The 21,659-nt window shown below is 36.1% G+C and overlaps 1 protein-coding gene across 1 annotated transcript; it reads left to right on the top strand.

Annotated features, from left to right (window-relative positions):
- The first annotated feature begins 2,082 nt into the window (after positions 1 to 2,082).
- LOC115929018 lies at positions 2,083 to 18,055 on the top strand. Its single transcript, XM_030997045.1, has 6 exons — positions 2,083 to 2,189; positions 13,770 to 13,889; positions 14,085 to 14,243; positions 15,454 to 15,626; positions 16,955 to 17,111; positions 17,822 to 18,055. Exons 2-6 carry the CDS (start codon positions 13,781 to 13,783, stop codon positions 17,878 to 17,880), a joined length of 657 nt encoding a protein of 218 aa, XP_030852905.1. The 5' UTR covers positions 2,083 to 2,189; positions 13,770 to 13,780; the 3' UTR covers positions 17,881 to 18,055.
- The last annotated feature ends 3,604 nt before the right edge of the window (positions 18,056 to 21,659 follow it).

Genomic DNA, 21,659 nt, shown 5'->3' with positions numbered 1-21,659 from the left:
TTAGATACCGTCCGCCAAATGACTTTTTGGTTTCCTCTCTTCAAATTAATTTTAATCACTCATGCGTGAAATATGCATCATATGAGTTGCATTAAATGAAAGAAGAGGATCTAAGCTTTCCAAATATGTGTTATTTATTAATTATAAAAGAGACTCAGTTATGATAAAACAGCGATAATTCTTGGTTTCGTTTTTCTGAGACGCACTGTATAATTACGAAAATTATGAGTAAATACACATAGGGCTGCTACATAATTATAACTCCCACGTTCCATTGCATTGCAAGCAGCGCAAGTTGAGCGATGCGGATGACGTTCATTACGTCATAGTTCATGTTTATTCATGACCGCCAGGCCTCGAATCTTTTTTCCCCAAACAGGTTTACCTATTGCCGTAAAATCCTGCCTCCTGATTAGTTCAGAGGTAAACGCATCATGAATATTCATGAGCTGAGCTCACAGAACTGTGGCTGAGCTGCAAATGCCTAGCATATGTATTACGCATGCGCGTGGAATTCAGTTTCACTGGCCATTTAGGGTGTACAAACTGTATGTGAGCTGTGGTGTGAGGGGATTTTTATTGGGGGAGGCTGGGGGATGTCTGTGTGTTTGTGAATATTCCTGGTTGTTCTGGTGCATGTTTGGTTTGTATAGTTTTCCACATCTAGTTTTTACACGGCGGATTTTTTGCCAAAGAGTTCATTTACAGTACACACACTAATATTTCAAATTTCACACATAGGCTATACATACAAACACTCTCTCTCTCTCTCTCTCTTTCTCTCTTTCTCTCTCTCTCTATCTCCCCTCCCCTCTCTCTCCCTCTCTCTTTTAACACATACCCACCCACCCTCATGTATTTACAAACACATAAGCAACAAATGCACACACTAGCTGTCAATAATACACAATAGACACACACAATGGGTATGAATCTTATCAGGATGGTCCTTGAAAACATGAAATGGTTGCAGTGGCGTACGCAGGATTTTTTCAAGGTTTTTTTTTGTTTAATCGGGCCAACTTTTTTGCAACGACTCAGCCACACGCTGAATAACCGGGGGGGGGGGGGGGGGGTAAGAGGACATTTTTTTTTGGGGGGGGGCCGAAATTTGAAATTCTTACCCATCGGCATACCGTTCAATCGACGGGGGGGGGGGGGGTAAGGTCATCTTTTGTTAGGTCCTCTATAATGATTTTTGTTATTATTATTTTTTTTTTATATATATTTTTAAAAAAATACAAAAAAAAACTCAAAAGGTTTTTTTTTTCCCAAAAAAAAAAATCATACACAAAACATACACATAAAAAACTCAAGGGGGGTTAACCCCCACCCCCCCCCCCCTCCTGCGTACGCACCTGGATGGTTAGGTGTGGGTCAAAGCTACTGTGTTCCTCTGGACATGATATCCTGACATATTAGTGATTCTGGTTCCTTTGTGACAGAAGAACCTGGCCAGAGAAAACAAAGGACAAAAAGTAATACATACAGGCTCTACACAAGTCATGTCAAAGACAAGCTTTTATTATAAATATGCATACCTAGTGCACATTATACTGATTTATCTGACTAAGTACTTTTGCAATATTTTATATATCTTCAAACTTCTTTTCTCAAGATCATCCAACTAATTTGAGCTTTCAACAATAAATACAATCAGCAGGTTCATAACCTTTGACCTACTTTCATGAATTTAAGCATTAAAATATCCCAATTTTAATTAAAATTAATTAACTCTCACTATTTATTCTCAGATTCAGACGCCGCCATAATTGCTCATGTAAAAGTTACATCTTTGAACCAATCAATGCGCATGTATGCATGCATGCATGAGTACGTACGTACGTACACAGCTAGCTAGCATATAGCTGCATGCTATGAGCAGCTAATTCGACTTGTGTCACGCGCATGCGTAATACTACTAGTATCTTTGCAGCTCAGTCATGAATATTCATGATGCGTATACCTCTGAACCAATCAGGAGCCGGGATTTTACGCTCATAGGTAATTTCGCGGCCCGGCCTGGCATCTTCATACGCTACTATTGGAAAGCCATAAAACCACCAGTATCCTCATCTTGGAGTCAAAGCTGTTGATACGGGCAGACCAGAACGTCATACACTGAGCAGCACACAGGGTGGCCGTTTGCAAGACTCTCTAAGACTCTCTACAAATACAGTAAACCATTGGTAAGTTACGTTTAGTGGACGCAGTGATGCCAATTCATTTTCAACAACTGTTCTAAAGTTTTTGATCACGCTGGTTAGCGCGGAGTCAATAATTTAATGACTCTTTAATTTTGCATACGTTCGAGAATATTTACCTCAATACGTACGTGACCCCTTTTTTAATTTCACAAGTACAAAATGGGATCAATATAAATTAAAGGTCTAACCCTTTTTTTTGCTTATTAGTACACATTCAAAAAGATTGCCATGTTTTATTCGCAACATACACACACAACAAAACAAAAAGATACATACGCATTCACATGTCGATCTGCGAAGTTTGCGAACATCGATACTGAGAATATGTCGCTTTTCCTCAAATTAATTGATCTTTACAAAGAAATACCTGTTTTCGAATTCGTGAACATTGAGCGCATTGAATAAGATTTTATTAGATTTTGTGCTATCTAAGAAGCACCTAATTTTCGACCGAGGTGCCGCGAGAGAATTTGAGTAATAATTTTTAAAAATCATTAATTGGGAATAACGTCGATTTATTAGAAACCGTTAGAGTATGTAATTTCATGAGGTAATAGCATTTTGAAGGTGATAGAGTGTCTTTGTTCCTCGCTCGCTTCGCTGCTCACAACCTTTAAAAACAGGATAATTTCTGGCAGCGAAGTGCCTGAATACCTTCATCGTTGAGCAATGAAGTGCCCATTAAATAGCCTTTTATTTAATAGAGAGTTGCCTGAATATATATTACATCCTTTATATCAAATTACATTTTGACCACGCTCGTTTGCTTCACTCGCTCGCAACATTTAGAAAGATGATAATTATTCTGACCAATGAGAAGCCCGAATCTCTTCATGTTCGTGCATCGAATTGACCGCATCAAATGATTTTGGCATTCATGTTTTCTGCAGCGAGATGCTCGCGCTCTTAATTTTATATTGTATCATGTGTGTTAATCATAAGGTAAATTTTGTTATCATAACAAAAGTATCATAATTTTTTGCTCGCTTGCTCCGGTCGCTCGCAAAACTTAGAAGAAAAAAATTGCCATAGTGTAGATGGTACTTGACGCGTGTTAGAGTGATCCTAACTGAATCTTCTGTAAATTATTTAGGATTGGGGTGACGCAAACTGTTTCATTTTTTTGAAAAAGTGCCATGCGGATTATGTTTTACCATCTGATTTAGACAGTAATAAATTGAACGATTATTTTGTAAATATTGGTAAAAAAAAATCAGAAGCTTTCAGTAATCATGATCTATCATGGAACCATCCTGAAAGTATACATACTTCGTCTTGAAATCAATCAGTCCTGGGAAAACTAAACATAATCTCTCTCTATTGTCGAGAGAGAGTAGCCTTGATATCATAGAATTTGATAGAAAATTACTTCAAATTTCAGCTCCTTATATTAATATTTCTCTTAACTGTCCTTTTAATGAAAGTTTAAATTGTGGATTTTTACCTAATGATTGGAAACTGGCCAGAACTACGCCTGTTTAGAAAGGTAAAGGTGATAAGAATAATATTTCAAATCATAGACCCATCTCAGTCGTATGTCATATTGCTAAACTGCTTGAAAAGGAAGTTCAGTTTCAATTCTTATCTTACTTGCAGACTAATCATCTTATTAGTGTTGACCAATATATTTTTTGCCAAATCATTCAACTAATACATGTTTACATAGAGTCATTGATGATTGGTACGAATCTTTTAATGATAAGGAAAAAGTTGGTGCACGTTTTCTTAATATTTCAAAAAAAATTGATTGTATTGACCATGAACTTTTGTTGTCCAAATTGAATAAGTATGGTATTTTAAATACTGAACTGAAATGGTTTTCTAGTTCAAGTTAAAGTTCAAGTTCATTTTATTTCCATTTTTCGTATAAAAATACATATAACAATACATTATACATATAAGCAAATATATAAATATAAATAATACAAAGAATATGGAGGAGCCAGCAGAGTCCATTGGCCTTTCAAAAGCTGGGCTCCAGTGTCGTCAGATAATAATACAAAGTACAGAGAAAAGAAAATGGGTAGTAAATAAATAAACAAATGAGTATAGGCTAATTAAATTAAACATACTATAGGAATTCCTTCATTAAATAGTTCTTGTATTTACGTTTAAATGAGGCAACAGATGGGCACATTTTTATATGGGTAGGTATTGCACTCCAACTAATTACTCCGGAATATTTATCTGATCTACGTGAAGTATGGTATTTTAACAATGGAATATATAAATCATTAGCATGTCTTGTGTAATGTGGATGAATATCCTTTGTTATTTTGAACATATTATCGAAAATAGAAGGTAACATATTCTTGTTGTACATATACATAAATGATCCAACTTGCAATTCATGTATTTGAAATATGGTAAGTACATTTAATTTCCTAAAAAGCGGTTAAGATGGGGTTCTGGGGTGAGAATTTGTAATTGCACGTAGTGCTCTTTTCTGTAAAACATAAACTTGATTCATTAAAGTTTTTGCACAATGTCCCCATATCAAAGTACAATAGGACAGATGAGGAAGCATGATTGCATTGTAGATATTAATCAAAATATATAGAGGAATAAAGTGTCGTATTTTATATAATACACCTATTGCACATGAAATCTTCCGCCGGGTATTATTAATATGTGAAGCCCAAGTAAGATTTTCATCAAGTGTCACTCCAAGAAATACAGTATTAGAAACTTGTAATATATTATAGATATTAATTTTAATGTCACAGATTTGACCTGAAAGTTTTTTGTTTTTCTGCTTGAATATCATATAATTAGTTTTTTTGGAATTTATAAGTAATTTGTTAGCCAAAAACCACAACTCAATTTTTGGTATTTCTGAAGTAATTATGGTTGATATTTCATTGATGTTTTTACGAGACACAAAGAGGTTTGTGTCATCTGCAAATATGATTGGGCAAAGGTTTGGGCTTACGTATTGAATGTCATTAACATATAATAGAAAAATTAATGGCCCTAAAATTGACCCTTGCGGAATACCTCCAGCGAGTGTCAATAATGTGGAGTTAACACCATCTATATAAACAAATTGCTTTCTGTTAAATAAATAGCTATGTATCAATTCTAAAGAAATTCCTCTAATACCATAAAAATTTCAACTTCCGTAACAAAATATCATGATTGATTAAGTCGAATGCCTTCGATAGGTCCAAAAATATTCCTAGTCCAATATTCTTATTTTCAAAAGCTGTATCAAGTTGATCGATATATTCAAGTTGGGCCATAGATGTATAATGTCCAGAACGGAAACCAAATTGTCTATTGTATAAAATATTGTTTTTACATATGTAAGAAATAAGTTTTGCATATATCAATTTTTCAAAAAGTTTATCAAAGATCGAAAGCAGGGACACAGGTCGATAGTTTGTACACAAAGATTTATCTCCCTTTTTAAATATAGGATTTCCCGGCCAAATTCGCGTGTTTTTCATTCGAATTCATTTACTTTGCATTTAAGTTAGCGCAGATCGGCTTTGCCATGCCAATTATCATTCAATTTCCCAGTTTTTGTATTTAATTTAGGATTTTGGTCGAAGGGTTTCATAGATCTGTCATTCAATTTAGAAACTGCTCAACTAGCATTCAAATTAATATTCACTTGTCGAAGCGTAATTTTTATCATTCAAATTAACACCTGTCATTCGTATTCGAAATATTTTTATTCAAGTTAGGAATGTTAGGGGGAAGAATTGCAACACACTTTTACAATTTTTAAATAATGCAGTTAAAATGCATGATTTGCTATTGGGGTCTAAGCTGTTATTCCATTTATTTATTTTCAGGACAATGCAGATGGGTGTAGTCAGACATAAAGTAAAAAAGGGGCGAAATCAAGGGATATGGTATTTCTGCACGGACATGTTCATATACATGTACCCGGGAAAGGTGGGGGTACCCTCAATCGCCCCTTTTTACTACAGACTCGGAATTTTACGAAAGTAATTCACATCGTCTCTTATACCCAGCACACCCCTCTGTTTTTTTTTAAGAGTTTCACAGTGTACTTTCCCGCCGGCAGATCGATGGCTAAAGACTTGGCTAAATAATGAATCATGTTCAAATTGTTGACTCTAGTCTCTACCCCAGTCACAATATTGTACCCTTCTTCCATAATGAAATTATGATGAAATTATGATAAATTTATGATGAAACATAAGAGAAACAACTTCCTTCCTTACATGAACATTTACAAATATACTGAGACCATCAGGTCCGTAGATGCAAGTCGTGTTTTCCTCTTAACAATCAAACTTAAATGCTGATGAATATCAGATAAATCTAATAAGTATAGGGGATAAATGCAAGAAAATAAAATATGATGAAAAAAATTAATACACATGACAAAACAATCATGAAGAAAAAGAATGAGCTATAAAAAGTGTGTAATAAATGAGAAATGTATATTGACCATCAATTTAAGTGGACAAAGTGCTAATTTGAATGCTACAAATGAAATAGAATGCTAAAAGTAGACCGTCGTGTTGTCAGAAAATCGTGTTGCGCCAAATCGAATGACCAAATAGCGAAAGAAGCACTTTGTTCATTAATTTGAATGAAACATACGTAGATTCTAACGAAAATTCCATAGATTTGAAAACGAGAAAAGGAAATATGAACCCGAGATATACCTGACTGCACTAAAACCGTCGAATTTGAACGCAAGACAAATTAATTTGAATGACAAACTCGCGAATTTGGCCGGGAAATCCTATATTGGCAAAACTTTAGCAACTTTTAAAGCATCTGGAAAGCATCCTGTTTCTATAGAGGTATTGAAAATATGATTTAACACTGGAGCAACAATGTGTATACATTGTTTTAAAACTTTGGTGTCTATATCAAAAGAAAAAGAAAATCAAACAGAAATAAATAAATCAAATCAAATTAAATCAAATAATCGTAACCTGGGCTTTTGCCTTCTTTTAAACTTAACACTGTATTGATTACCTCAGATTCCTTTGTACATGTGAAAAATAAGGAGTGTGGATAATCACCACAAAAATATTTAATAGGGTCTGTTAAAGTATTAGGCATATTGTTTGCAACATTCTCACCAACAGAAACAAAATATTCATTAAAAACTCGCAACACTTCTGAAGGTTCCTCAATATTTTGTCCATCTTTTAAAAGAGTTGGACAGTCAATTTTCTTTTGTTCTATTAAAATATTGTTTATAACACGCCATGTTCCTTTCAAATCATTTCTTTTACCATAACATTTCTTTTGATAATAGTCACGTTTTGCACTTCTAATCGCATTATTTACAATATTCCTTTGTTTCTTGTAAACATCTTTTCTGTAATGGGTGGGATTTTTTTATAAATTTGTGATACAAAGCATTTTTCTTACGACAAAGCTTTTTTAAAGAATGATCATACCATGTGTTACGTTTTTCTTTTCGATTATCTTTGGGTTGTTGTTTTAGAAAGCAATGATCATAAGTAGAGCCAACAACCTCAAAAAATGATTTGTATAACTGGTTAACATCAGTAGTTGAATTTTTCAAAATGAATTCCCAGTTCACCTTACTCAATTCAGTACAGAATAATATTATATTTTCTTCGTTAATATGCCTCACATTTCGAACAGACCTTACATTTTGGTTTGAATTCACAATTAGATTAGAAAAACAAAATATAGGCATGTGGTCACTTACAGGGTATGTAATAATTCCAGACAAATAATCATCACATGTGCTGTTAACAAAAATATTATCCAACAAAGTTGAGGTTTCTATAGTGATTCGAGTTGGCTTAGATATTACAGGAGAAAAAGAATAGGAATTCATAAAATTTACAAAATCATTAGGCTCCATCTCTTCTTCAACAAAATTATTTATATTGAAATCTCCCATTATATAGCAAGGTTTGTGATCACCAATAACTTTAAAGAGGATTGGTTCAAAAGATTCCTTGAATGCAAGAATTGTCTGACCTGGTGGTCTGTAAACTACGCCAACTATGACACTCTTCCTGTTGAAAAAAAAGCTCAACAAACATACTTTCTACTTCACTCACAAATAATTTTAAGTCTTCACGTATTTTATATTTCAATGATTCATTTACAAATATTCCAACTCCACCACCTGAGCGATCACTTCTACCTTGACTGACAAAATTATGTCCATCCAATTCGTGGATTGGCAGAAGTTTCTCATTTTTTTTTATCCATATTTCTGTAATTCCTATTACTGAAAAAGAAGGTTTTACATTTGATAGACATGCATGTAATTTATCAATATTTTTTTTAAACTTCTTACATTAGCATGAAATAATGAAAAAAAATGAAGACTTGCACTCAGGCAAATTTTTCAACTCATAATATTCTGATTTAGCAGTCATAAATGTGTCACTCATAAAAAAATATTATGAATATAGCAATATGTAATAATAAATACAAGTACATGTGATTCAAGTCACCTCTTTTCGTAAATATGCCTCAAACTATCTTCTGAAGGAAATAGAATTAAAAACAGTGAAAGTTACAACCTGTTAATCTGTGTTAAATCTATGTAAAAGATTAGATAAATATTTTGAACAGTTTTTAAAAATTACTACAACTGTACTTTCTTAATCTACATATAGTTACAACTGAGTTACTAAAGAAGAAAAAATGGGTAAGTGGAATGGCGAAAGCCATCTGGAACAGATAAGTTACAGTTATACTGTCATTGAACATACAACCTGTATAAAGCACATTTAAAGTCAGAATATAAAATACGAATACGAATATGTGGATCCCGAGGAATTTATCATACATATTAAAAACTTCATAAACACATGGAGTTTTATGGTTAATAATGTAGACATCGATGCATGCTAATACATATATACAGTGCACAGTGGAGTTCCTGCATAAAGAGGTAAATAAGAATGAGAATGAGAATGATCCTGACTGAAGAAGTCAACAGGCCAACATCACATTCATGCCGTAAGGCAATATGCACATTCCCAAGAATTTCATTACATTGAGTCGCCACCATATTTATAATCTCAGAAGATCAGCTTTGCTTCGTATCATCTGTTTAGTTGTATTACCATTTCGCTTGGATGACACTACAAATACTTTGCCATCAGAAGACCAAGCAGCTTGTACTTTCTGACAGGAATTTGCTTCATGTAGCAGGTCAAAATTCCTAGGAGTAAGGTCCTCATAGATAGCAATCCTTGTTCCTTTCAGCGAAGTTCGATGTTTGAGGAGCATCTGCCTTATGCGATACGAGTACAATTTAGCAATGATGCCACGACTTCTTGTTTTGTCCTGGGGAAGCCTACCTACACGATGAGATCTGTCTATCTGCTCAAGACGCAGGTCCACATTCATTTTCTTTGCTACCGAGATAATAATATCATCTGTATTTTCATTCTTCTCTTCTTTGACTCCAAAAATACGAACACATGATCTTCTTGAGTACTGTTCTAACTCGTTGGTCTCATACTCCAAGCGAGAAATGCATTCTTCTTTTTTCTCAAGTTGTTTCTCTAGTGCCGTGATTTTCCGGATGTGTGAATCAGACATATTCTGAAGATCATGCCTGATTCCATCTTTTCTGTCATAGAAGATAGATTATTCCATTTACTATTCAACTCAGACTGCACCTCCAGGATCAACCTGTCAGACTGATTTGGCTTTGACTCGAAGTTAGTAAGACGAGTTTCATATTGGTTTAATCTATCTAAAATCTCTCCAAGTTTGTTTTGAACTCCTTCAGTAATGGCTTCTAAAAAATCCTCACTGTTCAAGATATCTTTTAAAATCTTAGGCACATTCTAGGAGGTCATGATGGTTGACAGCAACCAATCCAGAGAGAAATTATGTTTCACATTGCTCCGTTTAGTCTCATTTCACAAAGCCCCCTATCGTCAGAGCATGGTTAGAGTCAGCTGCCTAACATGTTAGCCTATGGACGTTTTTTTTTTAAAGCGTTAAAAAATCATTTTTTGTTTAAACGAAAAGCACATCCACCCGACGTACGTTATCACTAGCTCTTTCATTGGAGCCCTCATGTCTCATTGACTATTGAAAGTTCACCCACCGTAATTTTTCAAAATAGGTTGCAAGCTCGTCATTGCCTATAATACACATGTGAAACAAGTCTAACTTTGTACTCAGTTTGCCAAGCGATTTGAAGATTATAGGTCGAGCACACGAAACATAAAAAGCATGAATTATCATAGATCACTTCTGCCTATTTCATTATGTCCATTTCATCCAACCCCCCACCGTAATTTTTCAATTTAGTAAAAGCAAACATTTAGCCGAGGTAAGCAAAAACATGAATATTCATGACACACCATGGACTATTCGGTTATTAACAGAGGGGTGCAATCGGTCATCACGTCAAACTCCCCTAATTGCCACCAAGTATTTCATATAATTATATAGTTTGGTATGTTTCTTTTACTCACTCATGAATTATTAAATATCAATGATGGTTTTAAAAATGTAAAAGAAATTTTAGTTGATATTTATTAACAAAGTAATTTATATTTAGCAAAGCAATCTCACATACAAAATTACTATTAAGTGTCGTCTGCTGATTGTTGCTACAGTATATACGCTATGTTTATTGTATTGTAGTTTATGTGTAAGGTATACCAGGGAAATTTGTATTTTCCTGCAGTACAACGTATAGCAGGAAAATGTTGTATATGCGGATCCTTTTAATGATTACGTAATGGAAGAAGTGGCGAGGCGGTATGGTTTGAATAACTTAGGCAGGTGAAAGTTATTGTATTGAGAAGGAAAGGAATGTTCAGAAAGGCATAGAGAGGGAAGTGGGCGTGGGAGCCATCTTAAGCGTTGGTCACATCCCACCGTGCGTGTTTTTAGTCCGTACGGTTTTTGGGGAGGCCACGGCCGCCACGTTTTTCTGAAAACGTAGGGAGGGAGTGGCAAAGGCAGGGAGGGAGTACCGGCAACGCTCGTCACACGCACTGTGTAAGTACGTGGCCCGCACGCCACGCCTGGCCGTGAACGGTTGCGTGCATCGTACGTTGCGCACGTGGTAAGTGCGTTGTACGTGCTTACAACGTGCTTATAACGTGCTTACAACGTATGGTCTCCGTGCGGTTGCCACGTTATCGTACGGAGGCCGTACTTACAAGTGCTGCTCACGTACAGTGTCCTTACTCACTCGCATGTTGTAAGTGCGTGCACGTGCGATGAACTCGTGTTTATATATGACGACATTCCGATGTTCTCCAGAAGTCCCAGCTGTTGCTGCCTCAAGATGCCGCCGAAGAGACTATCAACTGCATAAACCAGTGCGAACAACGTGCGTTGAAAGTGCTTACTCGGTACGGTCCACGTGAGTGCTGCGAGTAAGCACGGACCCCGCACTGATCACGTGCGCCTTTAAAAGACGCACGGAGTCAGTGCGTTGTGCGCTCGTTGGCAGTACCGGGCACACACGTCACACGCACTGGGGTGAATCGGTAGCCCGAACGCAGCCCGAACGCAGCGAAAGTTCCTCATGCACTAAAAGTGCTACGGTGTGTCTGCGTGCTCCCAAATCCGTACGGAGGCGGTACTCATCACATACGGATACCCAAATTTTGCCCACGTTTTTGCACGTAGACAGCACGCACTTGCAAGTACGGCGGGATGTGACCACCGCATGAGCTTTGCAACTACATCAGTACGAGAATACACCCGACGGCGCGGTGGCCTGTACTTATAGCGCGCGAACACATCACACCCAATGGCATACACCCGTTACCCTGCAACACAGTGGAACATTCTAAAAATTAAAAAATTATCTACAAAATACACCTCTTGAATCATCTGAGAAGTAACTTACCCTATTCTGATTACTTCAATGAATGTCAAGATAACAATGGCTGCTTTTCCATCCAAAAATAAAACTAGTTTTCAATTAAAAATAGTCAATTTCTCGATAATTTCACAAAATATATTTGCCGCCGCATTTTAATATGACGTCATTGACAGCTGATTGGCTAGTTTGGTAGTGACGTCGAACGAGCTATGTTTGTGCTGCAGTGACAATCGGAGCAATATGGATAAGCAGACTAATCACAACGTGCTCCGCACAAACACAACTGTAGACCGGACCTACCCGAATTCACAAAGCAAGGTTTGAGCTCAGACCAAGGTTTGAGCTCGAACCTCCATTTGTTTCGCCAAACCTCCTTTTGTTATTTACAAACCTGGAATTCGGGCCTTGTCACCACCGCGCCGTACACGCGATACCTATTCAAGATTTTAAGGCTACACGTATGTCAATACGTGGGACATCGTTCGTAGTAACTGTGTTGGACGAGGAAATCCAGAGTTAAATTTCACAAATTTCTTACCATATTCTGTTCCAGATCTGGCATTATGGCAATCTATAACTAACATGACAATGGCTGAGTGTAGCATGCATGAGTCTAAAATACGTCATAAAATGGAAGGATTGTGAAGTATTACGGATAAGGTCTATCGTCCAATACGCTGAATGTTGTTTTAACCAAGCCTAATCTTTAATGTTTTAAGAATTGTTTTATATACGCTGGTCGTAAAACCTGGATTAGTTTACCTTCTGCTTTTCAAAATGCTAAATATATCGATGTTTTTAAACGTATGTACAAGGACAATTTTTGTAAACCTGCGTGATACAATGCCGATTCATTTACTGCTTTGACATCATGATGGCTTATTTCTCTCTCTCTCTCTCTCTCTTTGTCTCTCTCTCCATTTCCCTCTCCCCTCTTTCTTTCTTTCCCTTTTTCCTCCTTTACTTTTTTACCAGTTTACTTATATCTTTTCTCCTCTTCTATTTTTGGGGGGTAATATTTTAATGCCTTTTATTAAAGTGATTTGATGTTTTTTCCGCTGTTAATTTCAATTATTACATAGTCGTTTCTTTTCTTTTTTTTTGTGCTTTTAACTACTTTTAATGCGTATTATGCTTATATGTTAGTTTTATACTGTTCTTACCTTTGCTTGTGAGCTTTGGTGATATTCATTATATATATTTCCGTGTATTACATTTTTATCGTGTTCAGGACCATAATGTAAAACAGATTTTGTATCGACAATTTGTATCTCATTCTTGTTATCCTTAATAAATATATTTCAATAAAATAAAATAAAATAATTTTTTTTTTTTTTTTTTAAGTTGAAAAACGCTGCTTTAGCCTGTATATACATGTAGGCTTTTTAGTGTTTGCAAACCGCCCTAAATGTTACCACCGGGAGTGGCAATTTCTTGCATACAAATATTACAAAAAAGCAGGGGCGGATCTAGCTTTTTGCCAAGGGGGGGAAGGTTGACCCAATTACGATGCAGAGCATCTTTTACGAGCCGCAAAGCTGCGATCCGATTTTTGTAGCTTTTTTGAACACCCGTAAGTGATGTTTTCTTGGCATCAACGAGTCATCGTCCACCTTATTTGCTTAAAAAATAAGAATTAGTTCAATTTCCACCCTTAGCACGTTTGTTTAGTTATTAAAGTTGCTTTATCTACTTAAATTGTTTTTTTCGGAAATCTTTGCCATCGTGTTTGAGAAGATTTTTCAATATTTGTTTTCTTCACACAGAATCGTTAATCATGTTGGCAGTTTGTCTCCTCGCTTTCATCGCGATGTCGATTACCGCAGTCCCGGCCACGACCCCGACCACGACCCCACAGCCTCCTGATGGAATTCCCCAATGTGCAAGTGAGCCTTTCAATAGATATATTAATTTATTTGTATATATGTATTTGTGCATTTAGTAGACTATGTATGAAAGTATTTATTTATGTATTCATTTATTTATCTAGTTGTGCATTTATTGATTTATTGATCCATGTTTGTTTTTTGTTTTTCCATCTATTTACCTATCTATCAATTTATTTAATTATCTATCTGCAGTCTACGAGTGCCCCGTCTATACTACATTAGAAGAAATTGGTTCAGATATGTGGAAGAGACGGGTAGAACCAAGTGTATGGGTGCATAAGGTCGCTCCAACCTGCGACCGAACTGAAGCAATAGGTTTAGTCATAGGTGACCTCGATGCCTACCTTGTAGGTAAGCTTTGAGAATCAGACTTTTGTACATTTTGTTATAATTCCGAAGAAAGCATAGAACACTTATATTGAGATTGCCAAATTTAGAAGAAGGTTTATCCAACATTTGATTTTAGATGATAAAATTACTTTAAATAAGGTGAGCTTTTTTGTTTGGATTTTTATGGAAGTGAATGAATTCGATCTAATTTTATTATCTTATACGCCAAATACTACACGCTTTCTATCAAACGTAAGTCTAGCTTATCGTTGATCAATTATTTCAAAGCCATTTTAAGATATTATCGTTCATTACAATATTAAACCTATGTTTAAAACAATAAGTTTAAACGGGTATTTGATAATAAATGGACAACATTGGTTAGCTGCTGTAAAACAAAAACAAACAAATATTAAGTTTATGTGTACTAGCATAATGCATTCTACTCCTAAAAAGGACGTACCCTAATCGGATTTAACAAGTAATTAATAATCATAACCAGGCAATAAATTGATAAAATCAAAATTATCTTCTACATCATTTTTTGATGATTATTTCTTGATGAATTTCATCTATTCGAATTATACATTTAGTATATTTTTTTTTTTTGATTTCCTTCGTCTTGCTTTTCTTTACGTAAGCTTTGGAAGAATATTGCCATAATTTATGTATTCGTATATTGTGTGTACAATGTACCTCTAATTATTAAGAATAATATATAGTAAGCATTATCCAAAATAGAAAATAGCAATCCAGTCGCCTATTTCCTTATCTATTTGAATATAAAAGCCTTTTTAAAGAGAAAGTAAGAGAAAAGATATGGAGGGGAGGAGGGGCGGGGAGGGGGACAAGCCGAGGGAAGAAAATGGAATGAGGACTTCTACATATATCTTACTATGCCTACTTTATCTTTTTTAAATAAAACAAACAAGAAAAATGACTCCCTCTCCTCCTTTAAAATATTGGCATAGATATAATTTTAAATCAGTCATTTGACATGGGATAAAAGTGAAGATGGCAGATTAGATTTTGAACTTCCGCTTCCTAAAATGAAACGGCAATTTACATTCCTTTTTGGCAATGTAATATTCCGTTTCTTTTTGTAATCTTGATGAATTGTTTCAAGCCAATGTAGGAGGGATGTTACCATGGCACTTGTAAAGATAAATATTGTATTAGGCCTGCTTCGTAATTTTATCAACATTTCTTTCATGTCGAATTGTTTTGCTAGACAACAACATAAATGAGTCAACACCAATCATTTTGAAAGTCGCGGAAAACATACCCGGGCCAAATTCCTCGTGTACCGGCCAATCAGGATCTTTCCCGTGCTGTGACCAAATCTACGAACTTTTCCACTTCATCCCTGTAGCTTCGCAAGAAACCGCCCCAATCCCATCACAGGTACAAAACTGAAAGCCCAGGTAGTGTATCCCTTTTTCAGCCAACATCAAATTATGTAGAACTTTGCAGGAATTATGAATATAATATACATAATAATACGTGTATCCTATCGGTAATATTTAAACGTTAGCAGTGTCCTAGTATTCAAATTATGCAAGGAAACTCGTTTACTTTCTACACTTTACTGTCAGACACTACTTGAGTGACTGACTGACTGACTTCTTTTTTTTCTGTGGTGATAACATACAGTAGCCTACATGAGCATTTGTCTACATCCATTACACACTTCTTGTAATAGCCAAAATTAAACTGATTGAATCTTTGCGCAGCACAAAACGTACGACCATTGGGTACAAGGGTCTGAAAATCAGACTATTTAATTAAACGAGTGCGCTCGCTTAATTCGATTCAACAGACATTTTCAAGTCCTTTTATTTTAAAGGTAAAGACCAGTATTGGAAACGCCCCAATTTCACAAAAAAAATTGCGCCGGCCGCCGAGGGATCATGGCAGGACGTACTAGTTCCCGACAGCATATAAAGCAGCCAGACCTCGAATATTAAAGCAGTTGATATATCTTTTATATGCCGAATTGAAACAAAAATCTATCATAAATTCTTACCTTATCCATTTATTGAGTAGAGATTGGTTAAAACATCACTGAAAATCTGAGACACTGTCTGTAATCTTTGCTTTAAAAATGACTGAAATTACAATCATTGGGAATCGCAGACAAAAAGCACTGTATGGTGTCCGCGCTCGCACAAGGAACATTTTAACACGCAAATTAATGGGTATCGCAGCAAAATTTTGCTATTTTAATGGTAACCGGAGTTTTGAGGGATCTCACTCTTGGACTAAACCGGTATTGACATTTTTCGCGTCTCCAATTCCGACCAATCAGACGGATGGATTTCTTATAGCTGTAATTGATATGGCACGTTCCGCCTGCCATACCTGCCTGGTCCGCTATAGTTGCTGGCATCCTTACTTTCTAATGAAGCTATCCTTTACATCGGCAGTTTTGAGGATCTAAGGACTAGTTATTTCTTTCTTTCTCACTATCATCTTGTTGAAAGGCAGTGACGGCCCAAATGTTACTTAAATAATCTTGAATAAGGCTGAACCAATCGGGGGAACGTTTGAAACCCCCCTTCCCCCCCCCCCAAAAAAAAAAAGCTACAACTTCTGTTTGAAAACATGATAATCAACGGGAAATGTTTCAAATCTATTAATCTCTTTGAAAGATTGAAGTACAAAATGACTTGATCTTAAGTCATTTTGTTCAGTAGAATTAATCGATATCGTGGATTTCATTTTTTCTAAAGGACTCTGGGATTCAGCTACTGCACTTCGATGCTTTTGAGCTCTACGGCATCACCTTTCTTGGGCCCAATCACAATGCGGTGGAGCAATACGAACAGCTTCGTGAATACCTCGACGAGCAGGGCATTTTATACTATGGAACCTTTTATTATATTGCAAGTGAGTAATTATGTAGTACATGTGGCAATCATCCACTGAGGAAATTTTTCCCGATAACCGTCCTCTCAGGACAACATACAACAATACTATTATTATTTTCTTTATTGTTTGTTATTGTTGATGGTGATGGTGATGATGATTACTATTATTTAGTTTAGTAGTAGTAGCATTTATTATTATTATTATTATTATTATTATTATTGTTATTGTTATTATTATAATCATTATTATTATTACTGTCATTATTATTATTATTATTATTATTATTAGTGTTATCATTATGATTAGTATCATTATTACTGTCATCGTCATCATCATCACATCATGGAGTTGTCGTGGTATAGTGGTTCATTCACTCAATTTATATCCAAGGGTTGAGGGTTCAAATCTCAGCGTGCCGGCACTAACGTCCTTTGGCCAGACACTAATCCACATGTGCTACTCTCCACCTCGGTGTAAATGTGTAGCTGACAACAAGTCCCTCGGAGAGGACCTAAAGCCTTCGGTCCCCTCCTTGCTTCCTTCAAACATACACATGGCTTTTTAGCAGTCCGGTAAAACAAACAAACAAGCAAACAACATTAACAAATTGCAGGGCCATCAGGATGAACAAGCGTGAAGCTGATGAGGCTACGTATACCCTTAGTTAAGAAAAATTAAACGTACGGGTAATTTGATGTACTTATTTATTTATTGTATTTTTCTTACAGTTTATGACTTTCCATCGGACCCTCAGCCTCATCGTACTGAAATCCTGATTTCTATTTAGAAACCCAGAAGGAATGATAATAATTAAGGCACCGATAACCCGAACGACAAGCCAAGAAAACCAATGAGATCGCTGTGGGCGTGGTGGTGGTCTAAGACCACACCGATCTCATTCTGTTTTGAGCTGGTCGGCAAACGGCTCCAACCAAGATTTTAATGATTTTATGTCATTTCATTTCATTTCTTTCATCACATATGATAAGATTAGCTAAATAATACAAAATAAATACAACTGCGAAGCACTCGTTTTTTTTTTTTCACATTTCCAAGGTGTATAATCATAGTAGTTTTCTATCTTAATTTATTATGAGATAAAATACAAGGCTTTGCTTTTTAACTAGTTTTGAAATACATCATATTATAAACCATTTCCAAGGCGTATAATCATGAAGTAGTTTGCTATCTTAATTTATTATGAGATAAAATACAGTGCTTTGCTTTTTAAGCAGTTTTGAAATACATCATATTATAAACCATTTCCAAGGCATATAATCATAAAGCAGTTTGCTATCTTTATCTATTATGATATAAAATACATTACTTTGCTTTTTAACTAGTGTTAAAAAAAATCATATTATTAACCGTGTCAGACATCTGAGCAAGGCAATTTTCAAGTTTTTATTGATAAGCCAACAAAACTACGGGCGAAAGAAATATCATTAAATAATAATACACAGTTAACCAATGAACAAATACTTTTGCCCGATCAGAAAAGTCAACGGCAAAATGCGTGTTAAACTAGCGGGCAATAATGTAGAGCCAACATCAAAGTATTTGTAATTTTCTTTGCGCATATATTAACTGCTTAATTCAGGGCAATACGGCTTCTCATATCAATACAGTTGTATATCACCCTCACCTTCGGTTCTGGCGATTATGTCGTATTGCCCTGAAGGCAGTCAATATTATTTTATTATTATCCCAGTAATATGACGTATCATAATCAGCATGATCAGGGAACCATATTTTCCGGCATTGTCCATTTCAGCCGTTTCGTGGTGTCCCATTACCATATACATGTAGTTTCGTTATACCCTGTAAATATATTCTTTTCAGAAATGGTAATAAATTCATTTATTCGTTCGTTCATTTGTCCGAAAGTTCAATTTTCCAAATGCTCATGATAATCCGTAGGTTTATCATCATAATTATGGTTATTCCGAATCCCAAATTTCTATACCGGGGGGGGAGGGGGGTCATAATTCGGAAAAAATGAAATAGGATGTTATACATTTTGTTGCGTTATGCCGAAGTTTCGTTTATTCCAAAAGTGAAATAGGGTTCATTATTCCGAATGTCTATACTTTCAAAAAAATGAAATAAGATTTGCTTTTCCGAATTTTTGAATTTTCGAAATATTCTCCCCCCCCCCCCTTGCCAGCCCACCAGGTATTGTGGATCTGCTACTGGAAACCATCCACGATTCTACAAGGAAGTTGCGCTCATAATTTTGATTGTGTCAAGATTAGAGATGATAACGTCTGGTAATTGGTTGTGAGAAAAAGAAATATAATTATTACAATAAATTTAAAGTACCTATTACTGCAGTCAGTGATCGACTTTAAATACGTATATGTTATTAATATTAGTACTGTATATCTGTTTGAGATAAAGTGTTTACGTGCAATATACAAACATGACGTAGTCGTAATGTCCTTCTCTTTGATATATTTTTTCTCGGATTGGTATTGGAATTTGTTTGGGCCTATTGATTAATAAATACTTCTACCCGTAAATTTCTCTGCATTCAATTTCTTTACACCTCTTTGCGAAAATCACCGGTTTCTATATTGGAGATATTGATGTAGATTATGATGATGATAATGATGATGGTGATGATAATGATGATGATGATGATATGATAATGATGATGATGATGATGATGTTGATGATGAAAACGATAATGGTGGTATAATAGTGGTAGTGATAATGATGATGATATATTATTGTGACGATGGGGATGATGATGATAATAAGGAGGCGGGGGAAGGGTAGGACATAGGCGCCGGGAGTGGGGTGGCAGGGGGGCACTTGCCCCCCCTCCCCCCACCAAAAAAAGTGGGGGGGGGGGCAAAATTCATTATTACCCCCCAAAACGACCCCCCCCCCCTCCAAAAAAAAAAAGCAGTAAAGGAGTAAAAATGGTTTGTATTTTTAACCCCAAAGAACATAACAATTATAAACAAAACCTGAATTAAAACACATAAAATTCCATTCAAAGAAAAGTTAACAGGAAATGACTTACCCGGAAAAATATGTCTTTCACAGTTTCAGCAGCATTTTTAAATCATTGATATCGAATAAGAAATGACCTACCCCCCCCCCCCCCCTCCCCCCCCCCCCCCTTATCAGAACGCCAGCGTTCAGGGGCTCTTGTCTTCTCATCCCTATAACAACAAAAAACACACGCTTTTAAAATATTTCCACGATGTGCGAGTATCGGTTCTAGGACAATTACCCCCTTGGCAATCATCCCCGGAAAATTATCCCCCGGAAAACTACCACTAAAGGACAATTACCCCCTGGAATATTAACCCCCGAAGAATCACCCAACGGAGGACAATTACCCCCTAGGATAATTAACCCAGAGGACAATTACCCCCTAGGACAATTACCCCAAGGACAATTACCCCATAGGACAATTACCCCCCGAAGACAACTACCCTCCCCCCCCCCCCCGATGACTATCACCTCCGACGACAATTACCCCCCGAGGACAACTACCCCCCGATGATAATTACCCCCCGATGACAATTACCCCCCCCCCCCCCCCGAGAACAACTACCCCCGTGGAAAATCAGCATTCAATAGCAAAAGACGATCTGACACATTAAGAGATGACTACGAGCCCATAAGATCCCCTGCATGAGCCCATATGCTTTCAAATACTATAGCGTTGTCTTTCTCATTACTACACATTTCCCTTTTATTATAATTTATTCAACGCCAGTGCGGTTGCTAATTACCACGAAGGCTGTAGCACTTTTCAAAATGCATAGACATACATTTCTTTAGAGCAGCGTTATTTTAACTCTTTGTTTATAGTCACGGTACCCTCTTAAGAAATGATAAGTTTCTCCCAAATCCCAAAGTCTTTACAGACTATTAATTGTGCATGACTCTGGCTCTCGTCAAGTGCTATGCACACACGTATGGGCACATTTAAGAATAAAAAGGTGAAGACATTAGTTTGTAATCCACAAACTAGAAACTATTTAAAGTACTGTATGCGGGCACCTTCCCGCCGAATGTGCATAAATAAAAAGTGATATATTCGGTCATGACCTTGATACACGAATATGAGGATGTTCGGGCCTCTCGTTGCCCTTATTTGCCTTGCTGTCAAAATACTGTCAGCGAGCGAGGAAGGAAGATACTTTAATATCTTCAAAATTAAATTATCATGTAATTACATATTTTAACCGTTTCTGGTATTTGATTTTTTTTTTACAAAATCAATTTATTTTCTTTCAACATGGCACCGTACATATAACTCGAAGGCAATATCTATTTCAAAACAATTTTACGTACACGAAAACATATTATACTTCAGCATGACAACAGAAATAAATAGATGAGGCATGGATGAGGGCCCTTTATACATACAAAGACAAATACACGATCAGCTGATTAAAAAAGTTACAGAGGATGCCTAAAGGAAATCTTACATCCTAATTTCTTTGTTGTGCCATTGGTGGTGAGAGAGGGTTGTAACGCGTACTCATCTGCGCGCAATGTATTGTTCAAATTCTAAGAAATGTAGTTCCTGTTCTTTACTCG

The sequence above is a fragment of the Strongylocentrotus purpuratus genome, unplaced genomic scaffold (assembly GCF_000002235.5).
Source record: "Strongylocentrotus purpuratus isolate Spur 01 unplaced genomic scaffold, Spur_5.0 spur5_scaffold_4, whole genome shotgun sequence".
In the NCBI taxonomy this organism is placed as follows: domain Eukaryota; kingdom Metazoa; phylum Echinodermata; class Echinoidea; order Camarodonta; family Strongylocentrotidae; genus Strongylocentrotus; species Strongylocentrotus purpuratus.
This window is presented reverse-complemented; position numbering and strand designations above follow the sequence as displayed.